General features: G+C 35.0%; 2 protein-coding genes and 1 long non-coding RNA gene across 4 annotated transcripts in view; 2 read left to right on the top strand and 1 right to left on the bottom strand.

Moving 5' to 3' along the window:
• Positions 1 to 3609, bottom strand: part of LOC113056616 (B-cell linker protein-like) — a 20963-nt gene extending 17354 nt beyond the window's left edge. For both annotated transcript variants that reach the window (XM_026223385.1, XM_026223386.1), the window contains exons 1-2: positions 3476 to 3609; positions 3260 to 3322 (exon numbers count right to left, since the gene is read on the bottom strand). In XM_026223385.1, the coding sequence (XP_026079170.1) occupies positions 3260 to 3322; positions 3476 to 3544 (132 nt within the window). In that variant the 5' untranslated portion in view covers positions 3545 to 3609. The remainder of the gene's footprint in view (positions 1 to 3259; positions 3323 to 3475) is intronic.
• A 2244-nt stretch (positions 3610 to 5853) lies between these two features.
• Positions 5854 to 6965, top strand: LOC113057495 (uncharacterized). The gene is made up of 3 exons (XR_003277830.1): positions 5854 to 6370; positions 6528 to 6696; positions 6781 to 6965. It is a non-coding gene; the product is annotated as an uncharacterized LOC113057495 (long non-coding RNA).
• Positions 6966 to 13269: 6304 nt separating this feature from the next.
• The window catches only part of dntt (deoxynucleotidyltransferase, terminal), a 90855-nt gene continuing 81624 nt past the window's right edge, over positions 13270 to 22500 (top strand). Inside the window, exons 1-2 of the mRNA XM_026223383.1 lie at positions 13270 to 13816; positions 18256 to 18430. Coding sequence (XP_026079168.1) covers positions 13629 to 13816; positions 18256 to 18430 — 363 coding nt within the window. The 5' untranslated portion in view covers positions 13270 to 13628. The remainder of the gene's footprint in view (positions 13817 to 18255; positions 18431 to 22500) is intronic.

The following is a 22500-nucleotide window of genomic DNA, read 5'->3' as shown; positions in this document are numbered from 1 at the left end:
CTGGAGTGATAAGCTGAATGATTATTTTACTTTGAATCTGTATGATTATATTTCTGTATTTTTATTTCTGTATTTATACATATATGTATTTTTTTGATTGCATGTGAACTTTGGATGATGTAGGCTTGATGTAGGATTTGGTTAGCCTCAGATATTGAACCATAAATGAACATTTCTGTCACACATCCTTCTGCTTTCAGAGGAACACTCGCTGCATGATGCATCTGATTGACCCGAGCTCCAAAACCCCTGCGATCCGAATTTAGCGAGACACCCTCCTTAAGAATCTGAAGAGAAACGGCTCTAATAGAGACAAATGCAAGAGGCTGAGCTCTCTGAATCCCTGCAACCCTCTGAAGAGACAAAGACGAGAAAATCACCTAGCCCTGCCTAAAAATCAAGCTTAGCCTTTTGACACAGAATAAAATATGGAATATTTCTCCCTGGCGCCTCCTTGGAAGCTGCTTGCTGGAGTGAATTATTTATGTAGAGTTTCTCCAGGAGTTGGAGAGCGACTGGAATCGCAGCTGAATATTAAAAAGCTCAGCCGAGTCTCAGCTCGAGTCCCACATCCACTCACCCCTCGCTTTTACAAACCGCTCCAAAACTGTCTGAAAGTCGTCAAAGACATCTGAAGAATACAGTATCAAGAACAGAGATGGTAGAGTTTGACCCAGCGCTGAATGAAACACTGAGAAAAAGAAGAAAAGACAAGCAAACGGACTCCAGGACTCTTGTGTTGACACGGTTCATCTTTCACACTGATCTCAGAACGGCCGGAGAAGCACAAAATTGCTTTCGAAGCTGCAAGCTACTCATGATTGAAGACTCCTGACGTGCCTCGTTTTCTTTCCTCTGCTGTTCCTGTTGAAATCACAGGCTTGTGATTTATAAAAACAGCCATCTAATGTTTCGAGCTCTGCTTCTGGCTGGAAAATAGCTTTTAAAAGAAAAATGTAGTTAAGTTGCACTGCTACTAAAAATACACTATTATCAATTGGATTTTAATCATCATTATCATCATTTTAATCTAACTTTTTTAGTCAGTTTAATTAAAACTTTTTTTGTAATTATTTTAAAAATATTACTATTTAGGTTTAACTTTTTAACTTTTACTTTCTGATTTTGTTGATTTGTAGTTATTTTAATGCTTTAACTTAAACTATGGAAATAAGAAACGTTTCTTTGGTTTCTTTGTAAGGGTTTTCATCTTACAGTACAATATTTATTTAATGTATTCTTTATTTATATTTACCGTATATAATTAGCTTTTATATTTTCAGTTTTCATTGTAAACTTATTTCCATTAGTTGTCAAGGAAACAGTTTATATTTTACAGTAAATCTTATTTTTACTTTTATTTTAATAAACAAAACTTAGAATTACTATTATAGTTTTTATTAATGTAATATATATATATATTTTCTTTTAAATTTTTTATATTTATTTATATTTTTAAATTTTTATAATATCTGTTTAAAATCTTTTAATACTATTTTTATATTTTTTATTTGACATATTTTTATATTAATATTTAGTTTTAATTTATTTTTCATTCAGTTTTAGTTTTACTTCTTTTAATATTATTATTATAATTTTTTTTATTTAGTTAGTAATTGTAGTGCTCCAGCTTAATGTTATTTCAGTTTGTTTTTCATCTTATATTTATTTCAGCTGTTTATATATATATATATATATATATATCAGTTGCTGCCTTAAATATTTTCTTATAATCGATCTAGTTGTACAAGTAATTTAATCAGTTTTTATTTAAATGCTGTTGAATCTTGTATAACTTAAAAAGGTAGTTAAATATTTGGAATTATAATGTAATGGGAAAAAAACATATTTACTTTCTGATAATAGCATTTTTAACACTGTAGTGAAAGTGATGATGTTGTGTTTACTAATGGCTCATCAGGCTCTCAGCACACACTCACTGTGTGTCAGAGGAAACGCTCCTGTGATCTACAGACTCTTTCACGCATAAGCGCCACATGAATATGCAAAGATGTCTAATATATGCCCTTAACACCCATTCAGGAGGACAGTGGGAGTGAAGAAGAAAACACGTCCGAAACATACGACACGATGCTGCAACTTCACTGAGCTTGGAGCACAACACTGAGGAAGCTCGTACAAATAGAGTATATTTGCACTCGTCAAGGCTACACATGGAAAAAAAATCATGCTTTTTTTGTGAGTAAAGGAAACTACTGTCTGGTCAATCACTATTTAGGAAGAAGTGTTTTATTTATTTTTTTTCAAAACAAAACAAAAATGAGAAATGATGTATTTAATTTTCAATATAGCCTACTTTTAAGGAGATAATTAAGAAGAAAAACAGGTAAAAATTTTTCATTTTATATATATATATATATTTCCTTTTAATTTCTCTGTCGATATTTTAATTTTTGCATTTTATTTTTAAGTTTATTTAATTTTCAACAGGTTTTTATTTTGAATTTATTCAAATTTCAATTTTTATTTTGAATTTTATTTAATTTTATTTCTGAGTCAACAAAGCAAAAATATTGTATTTAATTTTCAAAATGTTTATTTTATTTTATTATTATTTTTGCTGGGGCCTATCCCAGGGTCATTTATTCATTCTTTTAATTTGCCAGCCATTATCACAAAACTATACACTACACACAATCCAACAAAAGAGTGATATCCACACATATTGTAATTGATCTGAATAGACTTTTGTCAGAGTTCATATGGTGCTCAGTCAGTAATTTTAGGCTTGGTCTGTTCACCTCATTTTGGCCTGTACTTCAAGTCCCACTCTTCATGTTTTCCTAATTAAATATCCTATTTCATTTGGAAATGCCAAATGATTAATTACCCATGCTGTGAAGGGTATAACCTCCCTGTCACCAAATGAACCCGCGATCATAATGGCTGTTTCCAAACAGGTTTCCCACACACTCCTACCTGCTTCTCTGATTCAGAGGCATGCTGAAATGTCACGCCGCCAGCTAAACTATCCCAGATAGATCATGAAAAGTCTTTGTCAGACACATTTGGGACGCTCATCTAATATCTGCATCCGTGCAAATCCATTACAGAGACCGCAGCAGTCATCATTACACATTTAAGGAAGTCAAGCTTGTTTGCTCGCTTGTAAAAGAGTGAAAGAGCTGCAGAATGCTTTTTGAGTTAGTGTAAACACCTGATATAAATGATGCAAGAAAACAGATCTGATTTAGCTAAATGTGTCATTTGCAAAGAGAAAAGGAAGAAAGGTTCCTACCAGAAAGCGACTGCCGTTAATCATGTGTCTCTGTACAGCTTCTTCACACTCTTTCAGATTGTGCTGTCGACAAACAACATTAGGTTTTAGCTGTTTTACACAGTCGTGCAGCACGTCAATGAAACAACAAAAAATGTTGAAAAAGGTGAGTAGTATTGCTAATATCTCTTGCAATTAAGATAAGTGATTCCAGATGACTTGAGTCTGAAGGCTGACCTGACTCAGAAGAGCGGCGACCTGCGCTGGACTCCATCCCTCACATTGCTCTCTGGTCGGTAAACTCATCCTGCTCTGTTTTCTAGACTGACTCCTCTCGACCGGCTCTGATAATAACTAGTGTTTGGCAGAGGCTTTACTGCTCTTTATCGCCTGTATGAGGCAAGTTCATGCAACATGGGAAGTTCCTCTTGAGGTCAGCTGATCCTCCGCAGCTATTTCTCACACTTCTGTCAGAAACTGTGGTGAGGAGTTCATTTGTGTTAGACATGCAACGCCAAAGCAACCTGCTTCAACACAAGTGTGATTTTGAGGCCACTTAAAATGCAAATTAACTGCTTTTAAAGTAAAGTCCTTCTTTGTTGGAAAAGGTTGCAGAGATAGAAAGGGAAATTAAAGATAAACCGAGAGCTGTTACATGAGCTTTATGTCAGGAACTGTGAGGGTTTTGGTCAATTATTTGGTTTTAGTTGGCGATTTGATAAAAGCTGGGTTATTTTCTGCTTTCAAGCAAAACATTATGTCCGTTTGGGGCAAGATGTCACATTTTCACTGTTTTTATTTTCTTACAACATTTTCTGTAAAATAACAACAACAACAATAATAGGTTTTTTTATACAATTTTGTTTTGTATACATTTTTCTCCTGAATATAATTATAATATAATAATACATATATATAAAATAAACAAATACATCAATTATAATATACAAAATTTACTATTATATAATATGACAACTTTCAATTTTCTTTAATGCCCATTTGATATATTTTATTATTTTTATTTATTATTATATTTTATGTATTTATATACACACACACATATATATATATATATATATATATATATATATATATATATATATATATATATATATATATATATATATATATATACCCAGCCAGCAATGACATGTGGGGCCCAGATGAGGGCTTCATTGGCGGCAAATGTGGGCCCCATTATGGGCTTGCACCCAGGATTCATATTGGGGCAAGCCGTGGAAGCCCAGACGTACTCAAAGTGGAACCTGTAAGGGTACTGCATGGGTCTTAATTGGGCAATTCATGTCAGACTCATTTGGGCCCAAAATGGGTCTAAAGTGGGTTTGCACCCAGGATCCAGCTGTGGATGCCCATATGGGCTTTAAAAGGGATCGGATCAATAAGGGTGCTATTTGGGATCTTAACTGGGCAATTCATGAAAGACTTATGTCAGAGGTCAAGCACCTCAGGAGTGTCTTGCTCAGGGACACATTGTGGCTTTGGGTGGATTCGAACCTGGGTCTCCTACACCAGAGACATGTGTCTTATCCACTGCACCAACACCACCCTATGGCCTAGGATCTTTAAACCGATACCAATATTTACAGACATTGAATTTTAAAGCCATTATCGGCCGATAATATCGAGCATCCCTAGTTGTCTAAATATGTGTTTCTGCCCCAAGGGACAGGCGTCTGGGACTGGACTATTATTAGAAGTGTTACGGTAGGCCTGCAACCTTTCTGAGATTCCACTAATCAGCATAAGTCAACACAGCGTAAACTTTGACCTTTTTTGATGGTTTTTTTTTTTTTTTTTTACATTTTTGGGAAGTTACATTTTTCATTTTCTGCACGACTAACAAAAATGACTGATGGATTTTTTTGGCAAAAGATCTACATGTATGTGATGTTTGTTCTTTGGTGACTAGCGTGACTTGATATCTATTGAGTTATAATTACTCAATCTCAACATGCTTGATTAGCCTACATGTAGAGTTACTACAAGTTACTAAAACTTGTACAGTAAGTAATTGCATAATTCAATAGGCCTACATAGATACTTTGCGCCTCTGCCATGCAGGACCCATGTGTTCCCAGTTCAAACCCATGGCCACTTATATATATATATATATTAATAAATACAAATAATTAAATAAATTATATGGGCATTATAGAAAGTTGATATATATATATATATATATACCTGTTTTTTGTCATATTACCTGTATTTTTATTTTCAAATATAATATAACATAATATAATAATCATTTGTATAATTTATTATTAAATCATTAATTTTAAATTATTATTACATTTAATTAGACAAAAAACATTAAAGAAGCAAGAAGTGAATTGAAAAGCCTACAGAATTTCAGATACTGTTTTCTTTTTTTCTTTTTTTTATAAAGTTGCTTTACACTAGTGTCCATTGTGAAAATAAATAGACTATAAATAGAACTGAACTGAAATCTTTCAAATGCACAAAAGCTTTCGTTCAATAACGTTCAATAGTCAAGGCTTGTAATAATGTCTGTATTTATACAGACGCTGAGTTTCAAAATGAACTTACACAGAGAAATATTCACTGAGTAAAACGTGTGACAACTAGCCCCGGTCTCTCCAACGGCTTGCACACATGCAACCTAGAACATAATGGAAAACAATGATCGCTAATTACAAATATATCCACGTACTTACTTTAGATGACCTTATCTTAGGAGTTTTATCTCTCAACAGGAAGCAGTGAAATGTGTGAAGTGACCTCACTGGTGCTTTTAATAACGTTCGGCGTTTCCTTTGAAAACAGTTAATCACCAAACAAACAAACAATGATCATCAGAGGATATCTGGCATTGAATGATCTACTTTATGCAATAACAATAACGTAAAAACAGTAATATGACTGTGAAACTGAAATGTTTTTGCTGAAGTTTGTTTCTCTCTGTCCAAACCAGAGGAAGTGTCACCTCCAGCTGTTTATCTCACTTGTGTCTCGTCTGTGTCTGACACAGGAGACGCACCACAGCTCCAGTGGTTTCAAACAGGTCCTTTTCAAAAGCTGCTTGGGAATAAAAAAGGGTTTTCATCAAGACGAGATGAAATAAGCTTTATGCATCTAAAAATGCCTCACGTAAGGTTATGATTTTTTAATATATGTTACATGCAACCATCTGTCAATATGTATGCAACTTCATGAAAACAATATATAACTACATTTATATATGTTTTGTAGTATTTATTTAAATAAATGTCTATCTTAAATATGTTGTATATATGTTTGCTTACAGAATGCATTGATGGAATTTCCAACGGTCTTCATATTCGACGATATATTTCATACACTACATTTCTGTATATATCACATTTGCTTATGGGGCTTATCAGTTTTATTGAGATACAATCATCTACAATTCAGTTATGTGGAAATACTGTAAAACTGAAAACCCTCCCGTGCAGGTAATAATGTTTTTGTGATGCATTGTGTATTATATTTACAAAGATGCATTGCATTATTAATCATAATGATTAACTTTATAACAGCTCCACTCTTAGAAGAATGAAAATTAACCTGGCAACCTTGACTGAAAGATGCATTGATGACCTCATCAGTTCCTTTTTCAACCTTTTTCTAGATAGCAATGACATTATTATTATTGTTTTTATTCATAGAATACATTACTAATATAATTTGACTATATAAACAGAACTGTTTAATACATAAACCAACAAACAAACTAACAAACACATAAATAAACAACAATCAATATCATGCATTACTCTCCCTGATGTTGTTCCAAATCTGTATAACATTTTCTTTTCTGCACAACACAAAATAAGATATTATCCAAAACAAGACGTCATCGACATTCTTGACAAATCATTTCTTTGACAGAACCAAAGAAAGGGATGAAACAACATGAAGGCGAGAAAACGATGAAAGAATTGTAATTTTAGTTTGAATATTTCCTTTATTCATTCTTGCTGCTGTTACTGTTGAACATGCACGGACACAAACAGTAAAGAATAACCCCAGGTTGAGAAGAAACATTTATAGATTTACATATTATGGATACAAAAACATGACCTTGCTATCTTTTGATACAAACCTTGGCCAAATGGACCCTCCATCTGCAAAAAATAAAATAAATAAGTAAAATAAACACACAAGATAATAGAAATGCAAGTATTGAAGTGTCTCTTTGTTTTACGTTTTTTTACTTTACTGAACCTGCAACAAATTTCATTTATTTCTCCAACATTAATCAAGGACGATCTTTCTTGTTGTTATTTTAATGCACATCCTCTGCCAGTCTTTCCTCTCGAAGACACACACATCATCCTCTAAAATTATAAACTTACTACATTGTGGAAATGACCATGTATACGTGCACATCTAATCAAACAGAGCTTGGGTTGTTTTTGATCTGGTTTGCTTTGTCCTGTCAAAGAAAAATTATCTGGTCTCAAGTCTTTGTTTTTTTGCTACAAACAAGCAACATGTTCTCTTGAGATTGATCCAGGTGAAATATCAATAGGAAGCCCTTTACAAAAAGGTTTGCAGAAAGATGCATGTTGGTAAAAACAGCTTAGAAGAGAAACAATAATGCATTTTATGAACCTTAAACCACGTAAACACATTGCATTACACCAAATACACCAAATAATGTTCTTTTTAGAAACATCATACGTCTCCTTTGAGCTCTTTTAACCCTTTAAACCTTACATTTTTTTTGTTTGTTTTTATTCCCAAAATGGAAACAATATTATAATAATAATAAACAATTACAAAGAAAGAAAGAAAGAAAAATAATGTTTCTGATGAAACCTTACACAATGCTTCAGATATTCTTCAGGAGGGTTACAGAATGACATAACGGTGTTTCTCAATAATATAAACCAGATTCATCTAAAATAATACACTTTTGTCACTTGTCATGTTCTGAGCTCTCTGAGATTTAAAGGTTGCATGTGGGGGAAATTTAAAGAATATACGGATGTAAAATATGAAGATAGTCTATTGAACAAAGTCTAAGATTTTCACCATCTCAATTTAACACAGAATAGCTTCTTGTTCATTTATGTACATAAAACTGAATATAGATTTTTGTGATTTTTAATTTGCTAAACAACATGGTGCACTAAAGATTATTGTGCAGTTTAGAACGAAACATTGTATCAACTCGATGTCTAACCATGGAGGCTTCGGCTCTGACATCATAATTAACTGAATTAAGAAAAGTAAATTCATTAATACTGAGAATAATTTAAAGATTAAATAGTAATTCACTAATGTAACAAGCAAATGGTGTTCTAACTGTACTCAGTCCAGTCTTGACAGTACATCTTAGAAAGAACCTTCTGAAAGAATCATGAAAGAACTTTAAATAGGTTCTAATTTACCACAACAAAGGTTCTAAAAATAACTGCCAAATAACCAGTGGATCATCATAGAACCTTTAAGTTCAACTTTAGACCTTTGTGATCGCTAGAAGTTCTGTTTTGAACTCTGAAGGTTTAATCTCTTCTAAGAGTGACTTCACAATAATAAGATGTATTGCATACTGATGCAGTGTTTTTATACTAAATTAATCGCGGTGATTGTTATACGGTAATACGGTTGTTCCAGGAATCGTCGTTCTGCAGGTGCTCCGACACGGACCATTTTTCACCGGCCTGCGTTTTTATTCCTGGACCGGATCCAAACCCACGCTGACATGAAGAATTGAGAGGAAGTGGCTTTACGATTTCACAAAAGCTACCGTGTGACTCCAGTTAACCTCCGGCATCAAGTTAATGAGAGTCGTAGCATCATTGTCAAAGATGCACGAACACACACACACACACACACACACACACAGAGAGACTGAGGTTATGAGAAAATGACCCATGCTGAGAGAGAGAGAGAAAGAGATGGGTCTTTGTTTGCAGTGTATTTGGATGGGAGTGTTTATCGAGGCCTAAAGGAGCAGCAGTGTGTGTGATCTATTAGATACAGGGCCATAACCACACACACACTGAGGAGGATGAGGACACCTCCCCTCAAATAATCTGAAATGGCTAAATTGTAGCCCCCAATGTTTTAAAACCTTGCACTGCACGCTACCCTCCATTACACAACACAGTGTTTGTTATAAACAGTACATAAAGGTCTGAACTAAAAAGTTCTCTCTTTAAATACGAAGAGGTCATGCAACAGAGGAATGAGTTAATCCAGATTTAAGAAAAGGCGTATGGAGGTAATTATAATATGTGATCCTGGACCACAAAACCAGTTATGAGGGTCAATGTAAGCGGAATAAATCATCTCTCTATTGATGTATGGTTTGTTAGGATAAGACAATATTTGTCTGAGATACAACTATTTGAAAATCTGGAATCTGAGCGTTCCAAAAAATCTAAATATTGAGAAAATCATCTTTAAAGTTGTCTAAATGAAGTTCTTAGCAATGCATATTACTAATCAAAAATTAACCTTTGATATATTTGCGGTAGGGAATTCACAATATATCTTCATGGAACATGGTCTTTACTTAATATCCTAATTATTTTTGGCATTAAAGAAAGCAATAATTTTGACCCATATGTAATTGCTACAAATATACCCCAGAGACTTAAAACTGCTTCTGTGCTCCAGGGACAGATATAAGTCAGACACTGAAGTGAGTAGCTGTTTTAGCCTCTTCTGACACATTTTGCTTAGATTTATTAAAATGTTTGTTCAATCTCATTTTGTGAGTGACTTTTCTTTGTGTTTTAAAGTTGTTTTCTTCAGATTGTTTGACTAGCCGAAAGAGAACACAGGAAAATATAACTTCCTTATCATTTGTTACCTGCTTGTTAAATTTCACACACATTAACAAAAATCTGGCTCTAAAACTAAAATGTTTTTTTTATTCAAAGTTGATCTAGACAAGCAGTCTTTATAGAAACCTTTATTTATTTCCTTCATTTTGTTAACCTGGCAACACATCGTTTTTTTTTTTTTTTTACTAAAAAAACAAAAATAAACAACAACAAAAACAACAAAAAACATTGTAAACCGCACGGTGACCACAAATTAACCATGCTTTTTCTATACTTACCGTATTTATGTTAAAACTGTAATTGTACAAAAACATTGTTAGCCTCCTTAACTTTTACTATGATTCATTTTTAAGATTTATATGTATATACTTTCTTTTTTTATAATTTTATTGCCTTAATGGTTTGCGATGTTGTACTTGAAAATAAAAAAATAAAAATTTCAGAATAAGTTTTGCGAAACACGATCCGACGTTGTGATCTGAATCAAATGATTTGCGCTCTGACATAGAACAATGATTCAGAAACCTTAATTTCAGATTGGGGCTTCTCGGATCACTAATCTTTCAGTTCGCTAAATGATTCGCGAAGTCTGAATCAAATGAACCACGGAGTGGTTTAACTGATTCAGAGTTTCAGAAAGCTCTGTTTCATCCATCACTATGTGCTTTTACAAACCATAACGAAATTTGAAAATGAATGGTTCCTAATATTAAGTTTTTGTTTTTTGTTAAGTGAATCACTTGAACTGAATCACGAGTTTGAATCAATCGGAGCGGTTCCAGTGTAAATGACTCACTCAATTCGGTTCCTCCGCGTTTCGCGTCTGCGATCTTGTTGTTTACACGACACGTGACGGGACCCAGCTTGGAGAATGTGGGCAAATAGTGAAATATTGAATATTTGCTAACTGTTTAATGATATGTTGATGGAAACTGCTCGACATTTTCCTCAAATGTGGCCTTTTTGAATTGGCCTCATTTGAAATCGTTTACGCGATTCATTAATTCCTAACCGATCAGTAATGATGACAAAACTTTTGGCATTTTCGACATTAGGCATACAAATAAAAAATGCAAGTTATTACTTCCCTACTGAAATTTGAATTTATTTCATCTTTTTATTTATTCATCAACATAACTGTAATGATTTAAAACGTTAAAACCCAATGGTGAAGCTTTGATTTGAAGCAAAAAAGTAAAATCAGATCAAAAGACAATCTGCTGAATTGTTGACAATGTCAGTTTTTACCAGAAATCCGCTGTTGAATATGTTTATTTAAAAAATGAGTTAGAATAATGCAGTTTGATGGCTTCAACAAATGCAAATTGATTAACAACCTCACAGCTCAAAGTGATCAGTATTTAAAGGTTTGTAAGTTATCATTAAAAACCAATTATTATCGAGAAAATGAAATGATTTTTACTTCCACAACTCGACTGTTGTGCTCTATTGCTGTGCAGTTACTAGGCTGTTTGCTAGAGTGTTTTTTATTTGTATTTTATTTTTTATTGGATGGAGTTGAGATAGTGATAATTCTCAATGATAAAGCAGGTGAACATTTTCCTCTCTTTATATGAGACCGGAGTCATATCTAGAAACCAGGGTTGTGCACCTGTTTTATCAGCAGCTAGTGAAAACAGTAAGATGATTGCTTAGAGCATGTGTTAGAATAACAGAGATGAAGACAATGATAAGCAAAAAGATGAACTGGGAGAAAAAACTCAACAAAGCATCAAAAGAATAAATAAACAAAGCAGTAGGACGTGAATGATGCACCGAGGGAAACAGTGTGAGTTCTTCTGTAAAGAAGAGGCATAATAAAGATCTAAAAAGCCCTGAATGACCAGTTCATCTCCACATATGGTACTTCGTCCATTCAGCAGCTAATGAAGGGTTTCTTCTTAGTGGGAAGAGGCTCATTAGCTCGCTCAGGCAGATGGTGGTGCGGTAGGAACAGGTTGGTGTGCTGTACTACATATGTGCCACGTCTGTGAAGAAACTGCTGGACATTACTGGACAGCTGTAGAGGTTTATCACTGTGACCAGCCCTCTCAAATCCCACGACAACACTGTGGAGCACTTCAGTCCAGCACTTTTGAGATGCAGCAAGAAAAACAAGGTAGAGTTCACTCAGATGCACCTGCAGAACATGAATATATTCTCACTGTGTGACTGGAAAACAGCTTGAAACAGAGCCGTGTAAGCACTGTTTTCAGAGATGCTGTGGCTTGCAAACATATGGATTGAATCCCGAACTCATATGATATGCCAAAGTGAGACAGATGTATCCCAAGTGGTGTTGAAAATGCACTAAATGGCCAAAAGCATGTGGACGACTTCTAATTAACAGCTTCCAATTATTTCCACATGCACAGACCTTAATGCCACACGTGAAATGATGAAATCAAGGCAACTGTGTGCTTTAGATTGTGATGCAACACTTCATGAAGGGTGTTTTTCTACCCCAGCTTGACGACACTCCTGTGCACAAAGCAACGTCCAAATTATTTGTTGACTTTGGTGGTGAGATGTTTTCACTGGAATTACTGCAACAGCCAAAGCCATTTATTAGAAAGAGGGGGACATGTGCTATTGCTGTATAGTGCAATAGGGTTGATTTAGAATAATTGGGCTATTTTTCTCCAGTCATCTCAATGGCAAAAGTGTCCCAATTTACTTGCATTCCATGTCAAAGATGCTTGGTTTAAAGTCTTATTTTTAGTGGATTTGCAATGTTTGCATCCGTTTATGCTTTTTGTTATCTTAGGCTTTTACTACCCACAAACCCTTGTTTTATAGAAGAGAAGGAGTTCACAGTAAAGGTGATAGATCTTGCATAGATTAATTGCATTTACATTTTTTAACACCATTATCATGACATTTTTTTCTGAACTTTCAGAAGTGACAGTCACACATTTAAATGTCATGAACATTTTGTCATCATTTACTCAACCACAAGTCATTCCAAACTTGATTTTGTCTTCTTTTCTGTGCCTTTTGTCTACACAATGAGCTTTAACGTAGTTTAGTTACCAGCGTTCTTTAAAATATCTTAGACACACAGCTTTGGACTGACATGAGGAAGAGTAAAAGAGTGAAATTATCAGTATTTGAGATGAGAGTAGCCTTGTGTTATTTCCAAACCAAGCTAACTTTAGGATTTTTATCCAGAAACGATCATGTCCTTTAACATTTTATATGTTCAGAGTGGTCCTAATTAAAGAATCAGACATTAATGTGTGTGGTATAAAGGCCTGTTGTGTCACAATGCCATACCAGTGAGTTTGTGAAAACATACTCTGTGCTATTTATTCAACTTTTCCCTCAGTGCAGATATTATTTTCCTTTCTTCTTCCCCGTGACCCGGTGCTCTGCATCCATCTGTTAGTGGTAGTTTTGGCAGTGCCCTATCAGAACGAGTGCCAAATCAAAAGCACCTGTTGTAAGACTCTTCTACTCTTTGCCAAAACCATAAACAAACACGCCACACCAACTGCCAGTTTTGTCTGTCAAAGGAAAATAAAACACCAACGGCATCACCCCATGCAGAATATGCGACAGAAGCCACAGGCCCTGGTTCAGAGATGTTTCCAAAAGCTCTTCCTACTCGAAAGCGTCGGAGGACTGAAGTTGCCTCTGTTGGGGGTCGCGAGGAGGTGAAGTTCAGGGATGTGACTCTGTTCCTGGTGGAGAAGAGGATGGGCAAAAGCAGGAGGAATTTTCTGTCTAACCTCGCCAGATCTAAGGGCTTCTGCGTAGATGACGCTCTCAGGTACGTGACTCAGAAAACACTCCAGTGGATGAGGTGAGACGCCGTGACCTAATTCATATTCCAGAGTCGCCCTCAGGCCAAGACTTTTTTTCTTCAGGAGAACGGTAAAGAAGTTGAAACCGTGGTCCTTGGTGATTCGTAAAATGCAAGTCACTGTCGTTTTGAAATGTGTTACAATTCTCATACTATCCGCCCTAAATAGTATTCAAAAATAGAATAGGTATGTCCTGAATCGTAGTATGTTTAAATGAGTACGTCATAGACGGTTTACCACTTCTGGTTTTAATTTGAAGCGCAGATCGATGCACACTCGAATGCCTAAATATTGCCGTCAACACATTGCACGGTAAACAAGGATTCAATTAGAACTACAAACATGCATAAAAAGTCTTTAAAAAAACTACAAACATGGAGGATTTGTGAGACATGCAAAGGGGTTTGAGGGCTAAATATTTTTTTCAGCAGGTAAGACATTGATTATTTATTTAACGGTATTCATGTCATCTGCAGCAACAATGTGCACTTTTATAATGATATGTTAAGTCATTAACTTTTAAAATGCATCACTACGTGCATTTAAATGCATCATAGTGATAAAGTATAAGTAGGCGAATTGGGATGCACGTTACTTCAGTTAGAAAACATATGCAACAATTCTAACCTGAAAACATCTACTCTGCTTCATACAGCCAGGGTTACATGACAAATTTAAAACAGCCCTGAGTAAAGCAATGGCCATATCCAAAAAATCAAAACTTCTTCAGATAAAAGTAATAAATATTTTGAGTCTGTAAAGACTTTTTATGTTTATTTGTGTGCACTCACAATAACATCAGAACATTGCGCTTTTGTAAAATATTGAAAGAGACAAGGATGCGCTTTCTGCTGTCTCGGTTTCTGTGAACTTGAGCCCAAATCTCCATGTTTATCCTTGCCTTACAAACATAAAAAATATATTTATAGACAGTGAAATGTCTTCATTTTTAAATAAACCAATTTGAATGGTAAACAAATATTCTCCGATTATTATGCAAGTGCATCCACATCCACTGCGGAGATGACGAGTCAGTGTCGAAAACAGTCAGTGAATTATTAAAATGTTAATGAAGCCTCCTTATTGTTTTTCCCTGACACATTCATAATCATTACATCTGCTGGTGCACCGTGGCAAGCGTTATGCATATGCTTGAGCGCTTATTAGGCAATTAAAGACTCATTATAATTATTTAGTGTGATTAGTCAACTTATGCTTCAAATGAACGACTACTAGTCGACCAGAAAAATCCTTAGTGGAGGGCAGCCCTAGTAATCTGTGCTGCTTAAGTCATGAACTGTTTCAGACAGTCTGGTTTAAAAGAGTTATTACATTTCCCCTAAAGGTGACTGGGTTAGTTTCGAGGACCAATTGAACTGGTTTTGTTACGCAGACCTGGCAACCCTCTTCAATAGGTGCCTGGAAGCAGACCACTCGTCTGAGGCAATGGATTATAGGTAGTGTACAAATGTTCAGCTTCTTGCACAGACCAATCGATTTGCTTCATAAGACCTTGATATATTGTCAGGATCTAGAGGCATTGTTTTGGATTTTATTTCTCAAAAACATAGCTGCTGACTTGCATTTGATGCATCTCACAGTTTCAGCAAAAACATCTTATTTACAGTTTACCCGTGGGTGAGTAAATTAACAGCAAATTTAAGCATTGGACCTTTGGATCAGTCATGCTTAAGGCATTTGAGAAGGTGGATACGTTTTTCATTGAAAGTGCAGTATTCATAAAAAGACTTTTAGGTTTTAATAGTTGGTTTAGCTTAAAAAACGCCAGTGACTACACTTGTAATGCAACTTGTAAATGTATGTAAAACTGATGAACTAAGTGTGAAAACAGTCAGTGTTATTTTCTGTGTTTGTTTGCTTTAAACCTCATTCAGAACCCAGTAGAGATATTTTCTCTTTTTAGAGTCCGTGAGTGATGTACATCTTCGCCAAACAATTAAAAGCTCTAAAATATTTTAATTTGCATGCAATTTTATGCAAATCGCAGTGATAATGACTAGGGCGTCTGGAGAAGGTTGCATTGTAATAATAGCACAGAAACTATCTATTAAAGCCTCTTGGCGCAGCTATTGATTAACAGAATTAATCACCCGCTTCAAGAAGAACCAAACTCTACGAGCACAGAGAAACCTGTTTTTTGAAGTCGAAAGCATAGTGTCGGAGTGTGTAATGTAACGTGTGAAGCGTCGTCTGTTATTCTTCTCTTCATGGCTGCTTGGTCAGAAGCGATCCTGGGCTGTTGGTGCCAGTTTGTGCAGGTGGAGAAGCACCAGTGGGAGTTGTTTTGGGTAGATGGGCATAACAGCAGCCAGCAGTTTGCCGTAGCGTAGCGTGCCAAACCCAGCTGAGCGATGGCACCATTCCCAGAAATGCAGCTTGAGTTCGAGCGGCCTACGGCTGTGTGCTGCTGTCTGCATCCAACCACAGGAAACCCGTCGTGATGAGCTGAAAACTGACATCGCATAAGCCAGTCAGGATTTGATATCTGTACGAGTCTGATAATACAATGCACTATAATAAATCCCCTGGTAATACCCTGCACACGGATGGGAAGCGCTGTAACATTCATAATGCACAGCTTATGTTATATTGAAGCTGTTTGAATCAATCAAAGCGTGATTGGCTTCCTGTGGAGTTTGATGTAAGAGGAAAACGCCGTTGCACACAGGTTGCTCGTTCATCGCTCAGCATCAGCTTGGATGCTTCTGCTAAAATTCATTTCGGGGGAATAAAAATAGACAAATGAGTCATGCAGTGAAAGTATAGAGCTATAAAATTCTTGTGGGGGTTTGCGTCGGTCTCTCTGACTTCTAAATGCAAACATTGTCATCTAGGAAATAAATGACAAATTTGCATGAAATTTAAATAGTCTGGTGCATTGATTTCAGATTCAGAGGCTCATTTGAATCTGGCAACAAATAAAATGCATAACGATGCCCTGGCAATCATTTTATCATTTTGGCATTGAGTTTTGCACAGACAAATGCCAGCTATATTTTCTCCAAAAACTATACAAATTATTAAATATGTTGGATTCTAATGGAGTACCGTTGCTCTGCTTTCAAGTCAAATCAGTGTGTTATTGTTAAATAGACATATTAGAAATGTTTTCATTAGTTGGCAACTTACTAAAATAAGTTTAACCACTTTTTTATTAATTGAAATGAAAATGGAATAAATTGGTTTGCTAAAAATTGGATTAGAACTATAAAATGGTTAGTTTTATTAATTGAAATAAAGCTAAAAAAAAAAAAAAGCTTGAGAATTAGAAATGCTCCCTTGACAATTAACCGAAATAAGTGTAAGTAATAAAATTACTAAAACTAATAATGAAATGAATAGAAAACCTAAGATTTAAAATGATCCGTGTTGCTTTGGCAGCTAAATAAAATATGTACAACAATTACTAAAACTTAAGTAAAAATAAAATTACTTAAATAGCAGTATGACTATTTTAATAAATAAATGGATGAATGAAAACTTTACTTTTTAGTTACTTTTTTTTTTGCCTTGGCAATAAATAGAAATAAGTTGAAGTTGAAGTACTGAAATGACTAAAAATGGAGGGAAAATGATTAAAACTAAACAGAAATATAAATGATAAAATATAAAAAAAATTAAGTTTGCTTTTGTTATTTAAAAGCAACCTGATAAATATTAGATACAATACTAAATTTACAAAAAAAAATTAATAAAAATAAATAAAATAAAACAAAGCTAAATAGAAATTTTACAAATGAAGCACATAACAAAACTACTAAAACTTAAACTCAAATTAAAACAAAAATTGAAAACATAAAAATAAAAGCTAATTCTAAATATTAATCAATATTCTTATAGTAGCCTGATAGTAATAGTAGACTAGATTTACATGAAGAAAGAATAAAGATGAGAGAATTGTCCCACTGAAGGCAAACAGAAGTGAGTAAATTAGTCTCGGGCTAATCTCAGACATCCACAGCGGCACCTGTCCGTTCTGCTATTGTACCTCCGCATGTCTGATTGCATATTTTAGTTACGCCTCTGATAGATTCGGTCATTTAGCAAAGTGCTGAAAGCTCAGGACTCACCGTGTGTGTGTGTGTGTGTGTGTGTGTTAAACCTGTGTGTCTGATCATCACACACATCACATTCACATCCTAATGTGGGAAAGTTCACCGGATTAGATTTCATATGGTACAATCGGATCAGTGAGAACTGCTGGACGAGAGCGTGTGTGTGTGTGTGTGTGTGACAGAGAGAGAGAGCGAATCAATCAGTCGTAGAGTAGATGTGAAACTGGATTAAGGGCTTGAAGGCAGCTACTTATGCACCACATGATCTGGGATCTGTTATGTGCATCTAATGGTGTGTGTGTGTGTGTGTGTGTGTGTGTGTTTTGCAGCGCTGACGTGACACACGTCGTGTCGGAGGGGAACGCAGCGCAGGAGCTCTGGAGCTGGCTGGAGGAGCAGGGTTTCAGAGAGATGCAGGACAAACACGTGCTGCACATCAGCTGGTTTACTGAGAGCATGAGCGCCGGCCGGCCCGTGCCTCCCCAAATCAGACATTACATTCAAGTAAGTGCACTTGAGAACTCTTTCTTTTTTTTTTTTGCACAATCTATTAGCATTGTTGTGTGTTTCACCTGGGAAACCACTCAGTTCTACTCAGGGTTCTCTTATCTAAAAGTGTATTGTATTTAAGTGTATTTTTAAACTGTGCAGTTGTTTAAATGACAGTTTTTACAGTCGTTGATGTGGTAATAGACAATGGTTTGCTACCCAGACAATGTAACTCTATTTGATTCTAAAGTACTCATTTATCAACTCCAGGTTAATCCTGGGCTTTTTTAAACACGTGCAAAAAGTGTAAAAAGTCATTTGAAAATTTGCTGAATATTTTTCTTCCTCAGGTCATGCAAGATGAGTGTGTTTCTTCAACAGGTTTGGAGAAATGTAGCATTGCATCAGTGTGTCATCAATGGATGCTCTGCAGTGAATGGGTGCCGTCAGAATGAGAGTCTGATAAAAACATCACAATAATAATCCACAGCACTCCAGTCCATCAGTGAACATCTGGAGAAGACAAAAGATGAAACACATCCAGCATTAAGATGATTTTAACTCAAATACATAGAGTCTATAATCCATAATAACACTTCCTCCAGTGAAAAAGTTGTCTGGTCTGAATCAGGAGAGAAATCTGCACAGATCAAGCAGCGTTCAAACAGCTCCAAACAAATCTGTGGCTGGATTTTGATGTGAGAGACAACAGGAGATGGACGTTTTCACTGGAGGAAGCATTATTATGGATTATAGACTCATATTTTAGCAGAAAGCAACAATTTGAAGTTAAAAACATCTTAATGCTGGATTTATTTAATCTTTTGTCTTCTCCAGATGTTCACTGATGCACTGGAGTGCTGTGGATTATTATTGTGATGTTTTTATCAGACTCTCATTCTGACGGCACCCATTCACTGCAGAGCATCCATTGATGAGACACTGATGCAATGCTTTTTCTCTTAATCTGTTGGGGAAAAAATGATTTCCATCTGTATTTGGCGATTTGGTGATGTTGTATCCACTACCCGAGCACTAGGTGTCGCTGTTTCTGACATGACACTGAACTTATAAAATAATGACCGTATACGCACATCTTAGAAACACAAAGGATTATATCAAATAAACCGTGTTATATGTTCTCGTTCAAATGCATGACCAGCAAACGCTCACGAATGCAGATTCAGAGCCAAAAAGCATTTCCCCATCCTTTTGACGCTTACATCGAGCTCTCAGACCTTGAATGCACTTCAATTACATCTCTATAGAAAGCAGCTCCACAGCCGCTTTGGGAAATAATGGGAAAGGACATTGCATTTCACGTGTTGGTTGCAGAAGCACATTTCATAAAGCCGTAAGACCAGCTTCAGAGTGATGCTCAACAGCTTCAAACAGAGGCATCCGTGTGAAGCCAGGCCTCGTATGCATCGCTGACTGACGCCGGAGACAGCATATGTGTCCCAAATAAAGACATATGCTGCCTGTTTCACAAACTCCACTAATCTTTCTCCTCCTTCTCAGTGGGAGAGAGACGATGCAGGTCTTGCAGGACATGACTGTGAACTCCAGTTTGTCTCTTAGTGCCGCAGACCAGAAAATGGCTTGTTTACTTTCGTCCCGGCATTGATTGAGGCGTTTAGCATCGAGCGGCTTAAATGAAGATGCTTTGATTGATCAAAATATCAGAGTCAGGTAATGATGCAGAAGACAATAATGGATCTGCAACATTAAAGGAATAATTCAGCTGAAAATGAGACTTCTGTCATCAATTGCTACAGACCCGTATGCTGTTATTCCTATCAGGAAAATCCCATTCAAAAAACTTCTGTGTGACAGCATGATCTCCAAAATATGACACACACACACACACACACACACACACACTTTCTTTCGATGCATGGCAGCAGATTTGGTGTCTTTGACTCTGAACGTCATTGATCTGTGTGTGACAAATGAAGTATGTGACTATAAATGAGGTTTAAGAAGAAAAGATTTATCAGTGAGTAACTTAACTTTGGGTGTGTTGCTCATGCGAAGCTGTCAGATGATTTTTAAGAGTCATAGACTGCAAGGCTATGTTTTTGATGATTTTATGGTATGTTTTGTCCTTGGCGAAATAAATCAGAACCAAAAAACAGAGGTTGTTCAATAAAAGGTTGAGGAAGCTGAGGATTGTTTTTGGAGTGAACAAGGAATATTATTTATTTTTATGCATTTTGCAGATTCTTTTATCCAAATCAACTTACATTTCTAGCACCATGACCTACAGAAATGTTATATAATTTAATATTTTAAATAAGCTTCTTATTTTTATTTATCAGTTTTCATTTTAAGTTAAAATTTTTTTATTTTATTTTGTCTTGTGATTTCTTTTTTGATTTTTATTAATTTAGTTGGATTAATTTTAGTATTTTAAGTACTTTTAAGTTTAAGTTTTTAATCTTATTTGTATATTAGATATTTTTCAGCTTTATCTCAATGAACAAAAACATTTCTCTTTTTATATTTGAATGTAGCTTTATTTAATTTTATTTAGCTTTAATTTGATTAATTTCAATACTTCTTATACTACTACAAATATACATATATATATATTCAGCTTTATGTCAATTACCAACGACTTCATTTTTATTTCATAGTAATTTTAGTACTTAAACTTTTCATTTTAGTTAAAGTTTTAGTAATTTAGTATGTTTTTATAATTTTTATTATTTAAATGTTATTAATTTAAATATATATATATATATATATATTTTTTTTTACTATACCCTTTTCTACCATACAATATTTATTTTTGTTTTATTTGAGCTTTAAATAATTTTCTGAAAATGATTTTTTAATAGCTGTAGTTTTAAGATTTGTGAACTTCCTTTTATAAGGATGCATGATGAGGTGTAGAAATGCAAAAATGCACCGCTACGAAAGAACTTGCCTTTATTATTGCTCTAAAAATGCAATGATTGTGAGAAACGCAGATAAATACGCGTCTCGCTGTCGTCTAGACGGATGGGATGGTCTTCAGAGACATCTGTTTGGCGATCAGTCATGCACTTGGAGAGGAAGCGGAGGGCCGATCAGGAGGGATGTGAACCCGAGCCGAGCCGGTGTTCAGGGTGTGATCTCATTAACCCGAGCCATGCTCTCGACTCACCTGCTCAAGTGATGGTCATTAACTCGGCAGACGCTTCTCTCACCTGCAGTCATTCAGCTCATTGTTTCTGCCTGTTGAGCTGAAGTCAATCCACAGACAAACACCCTCTTTTCAGTGTCTGTGACCTCCAGAGGTGCCAGATGCAACGCACTTTTAATTTGTTAAAATGTGATTGCTCTGTTAAACTGCTCTGCAGCGTATCTGCTGAATCAAATCTAATATTACTAATTTTGTGCTGCTGATACCAAAAATAGCCTGTTTTGCTGGAGCACGCCACACTTTGTTATTAAATGTGATGCATCTTTTGCTTTCAAGAGCCAATAAGGTGAAGAAGTCTTGTTTTTTCCCTTAATCAGAAAAAAAAAACATGGCAGAAATACATGATTCTGAATCTGAATCAGAGCCAGATTAAAGCATTGTTTTTCAATTCCTAGCCCATTTTCACATTATTTTATTTATAATCCTGAATTTACGGTTATTGACAGAAGAAATTGCAAGAATGAGCTGTTTTTATTGCATTTGAACAGCCACAAAAAAAGACTATTTATAAATGTGTTTGTATGTAAAGTTCTTGACATTAAATGGAGTATTTGAGCATATTTTTTTCCACTGCTTTGCATATTGTAAGTTAAATTATGTATTTTGAATCTTTGACATTTAAACATTTTGACATTTTATACATACAAAAACTTAATTCATGTTTTGTTTAATCTAATATTTATTTTTCAATTTCCTTATTTTATTTTAATATTTTCATTTTAAATTTATTTTAAGTATTCTTATGTGCCTTTTTCATATATATATATATATATATATCATTTTTTTTATATCTATATTTATCATTAATTAGTTTGTATTTCCGTTTGAGTAAATTTTATACTTTTAAATTAAGTTTAGATTTTAGTAATCTCATGCAATTTGTGCAATTTTTATT

The sequence above is a fragment of the Carassius auratus genome, chromosome 38, assembly GCF_003368295.1.
Source record: "Carassius auratus strain Wakin chromosome 38, ASM336829v1, whole genome shotgun sequence".
Taxonomy (NCBI): domain Eukaryota; kingdom Metazoa; phylum Chordata; class Actinopteri; order Cypriniformes; family Cyprinidae; genus Carassius; species Carassius auratus.
This window is presented reverse-complemented; position numbering and strand designations above follow the sequence as displayed.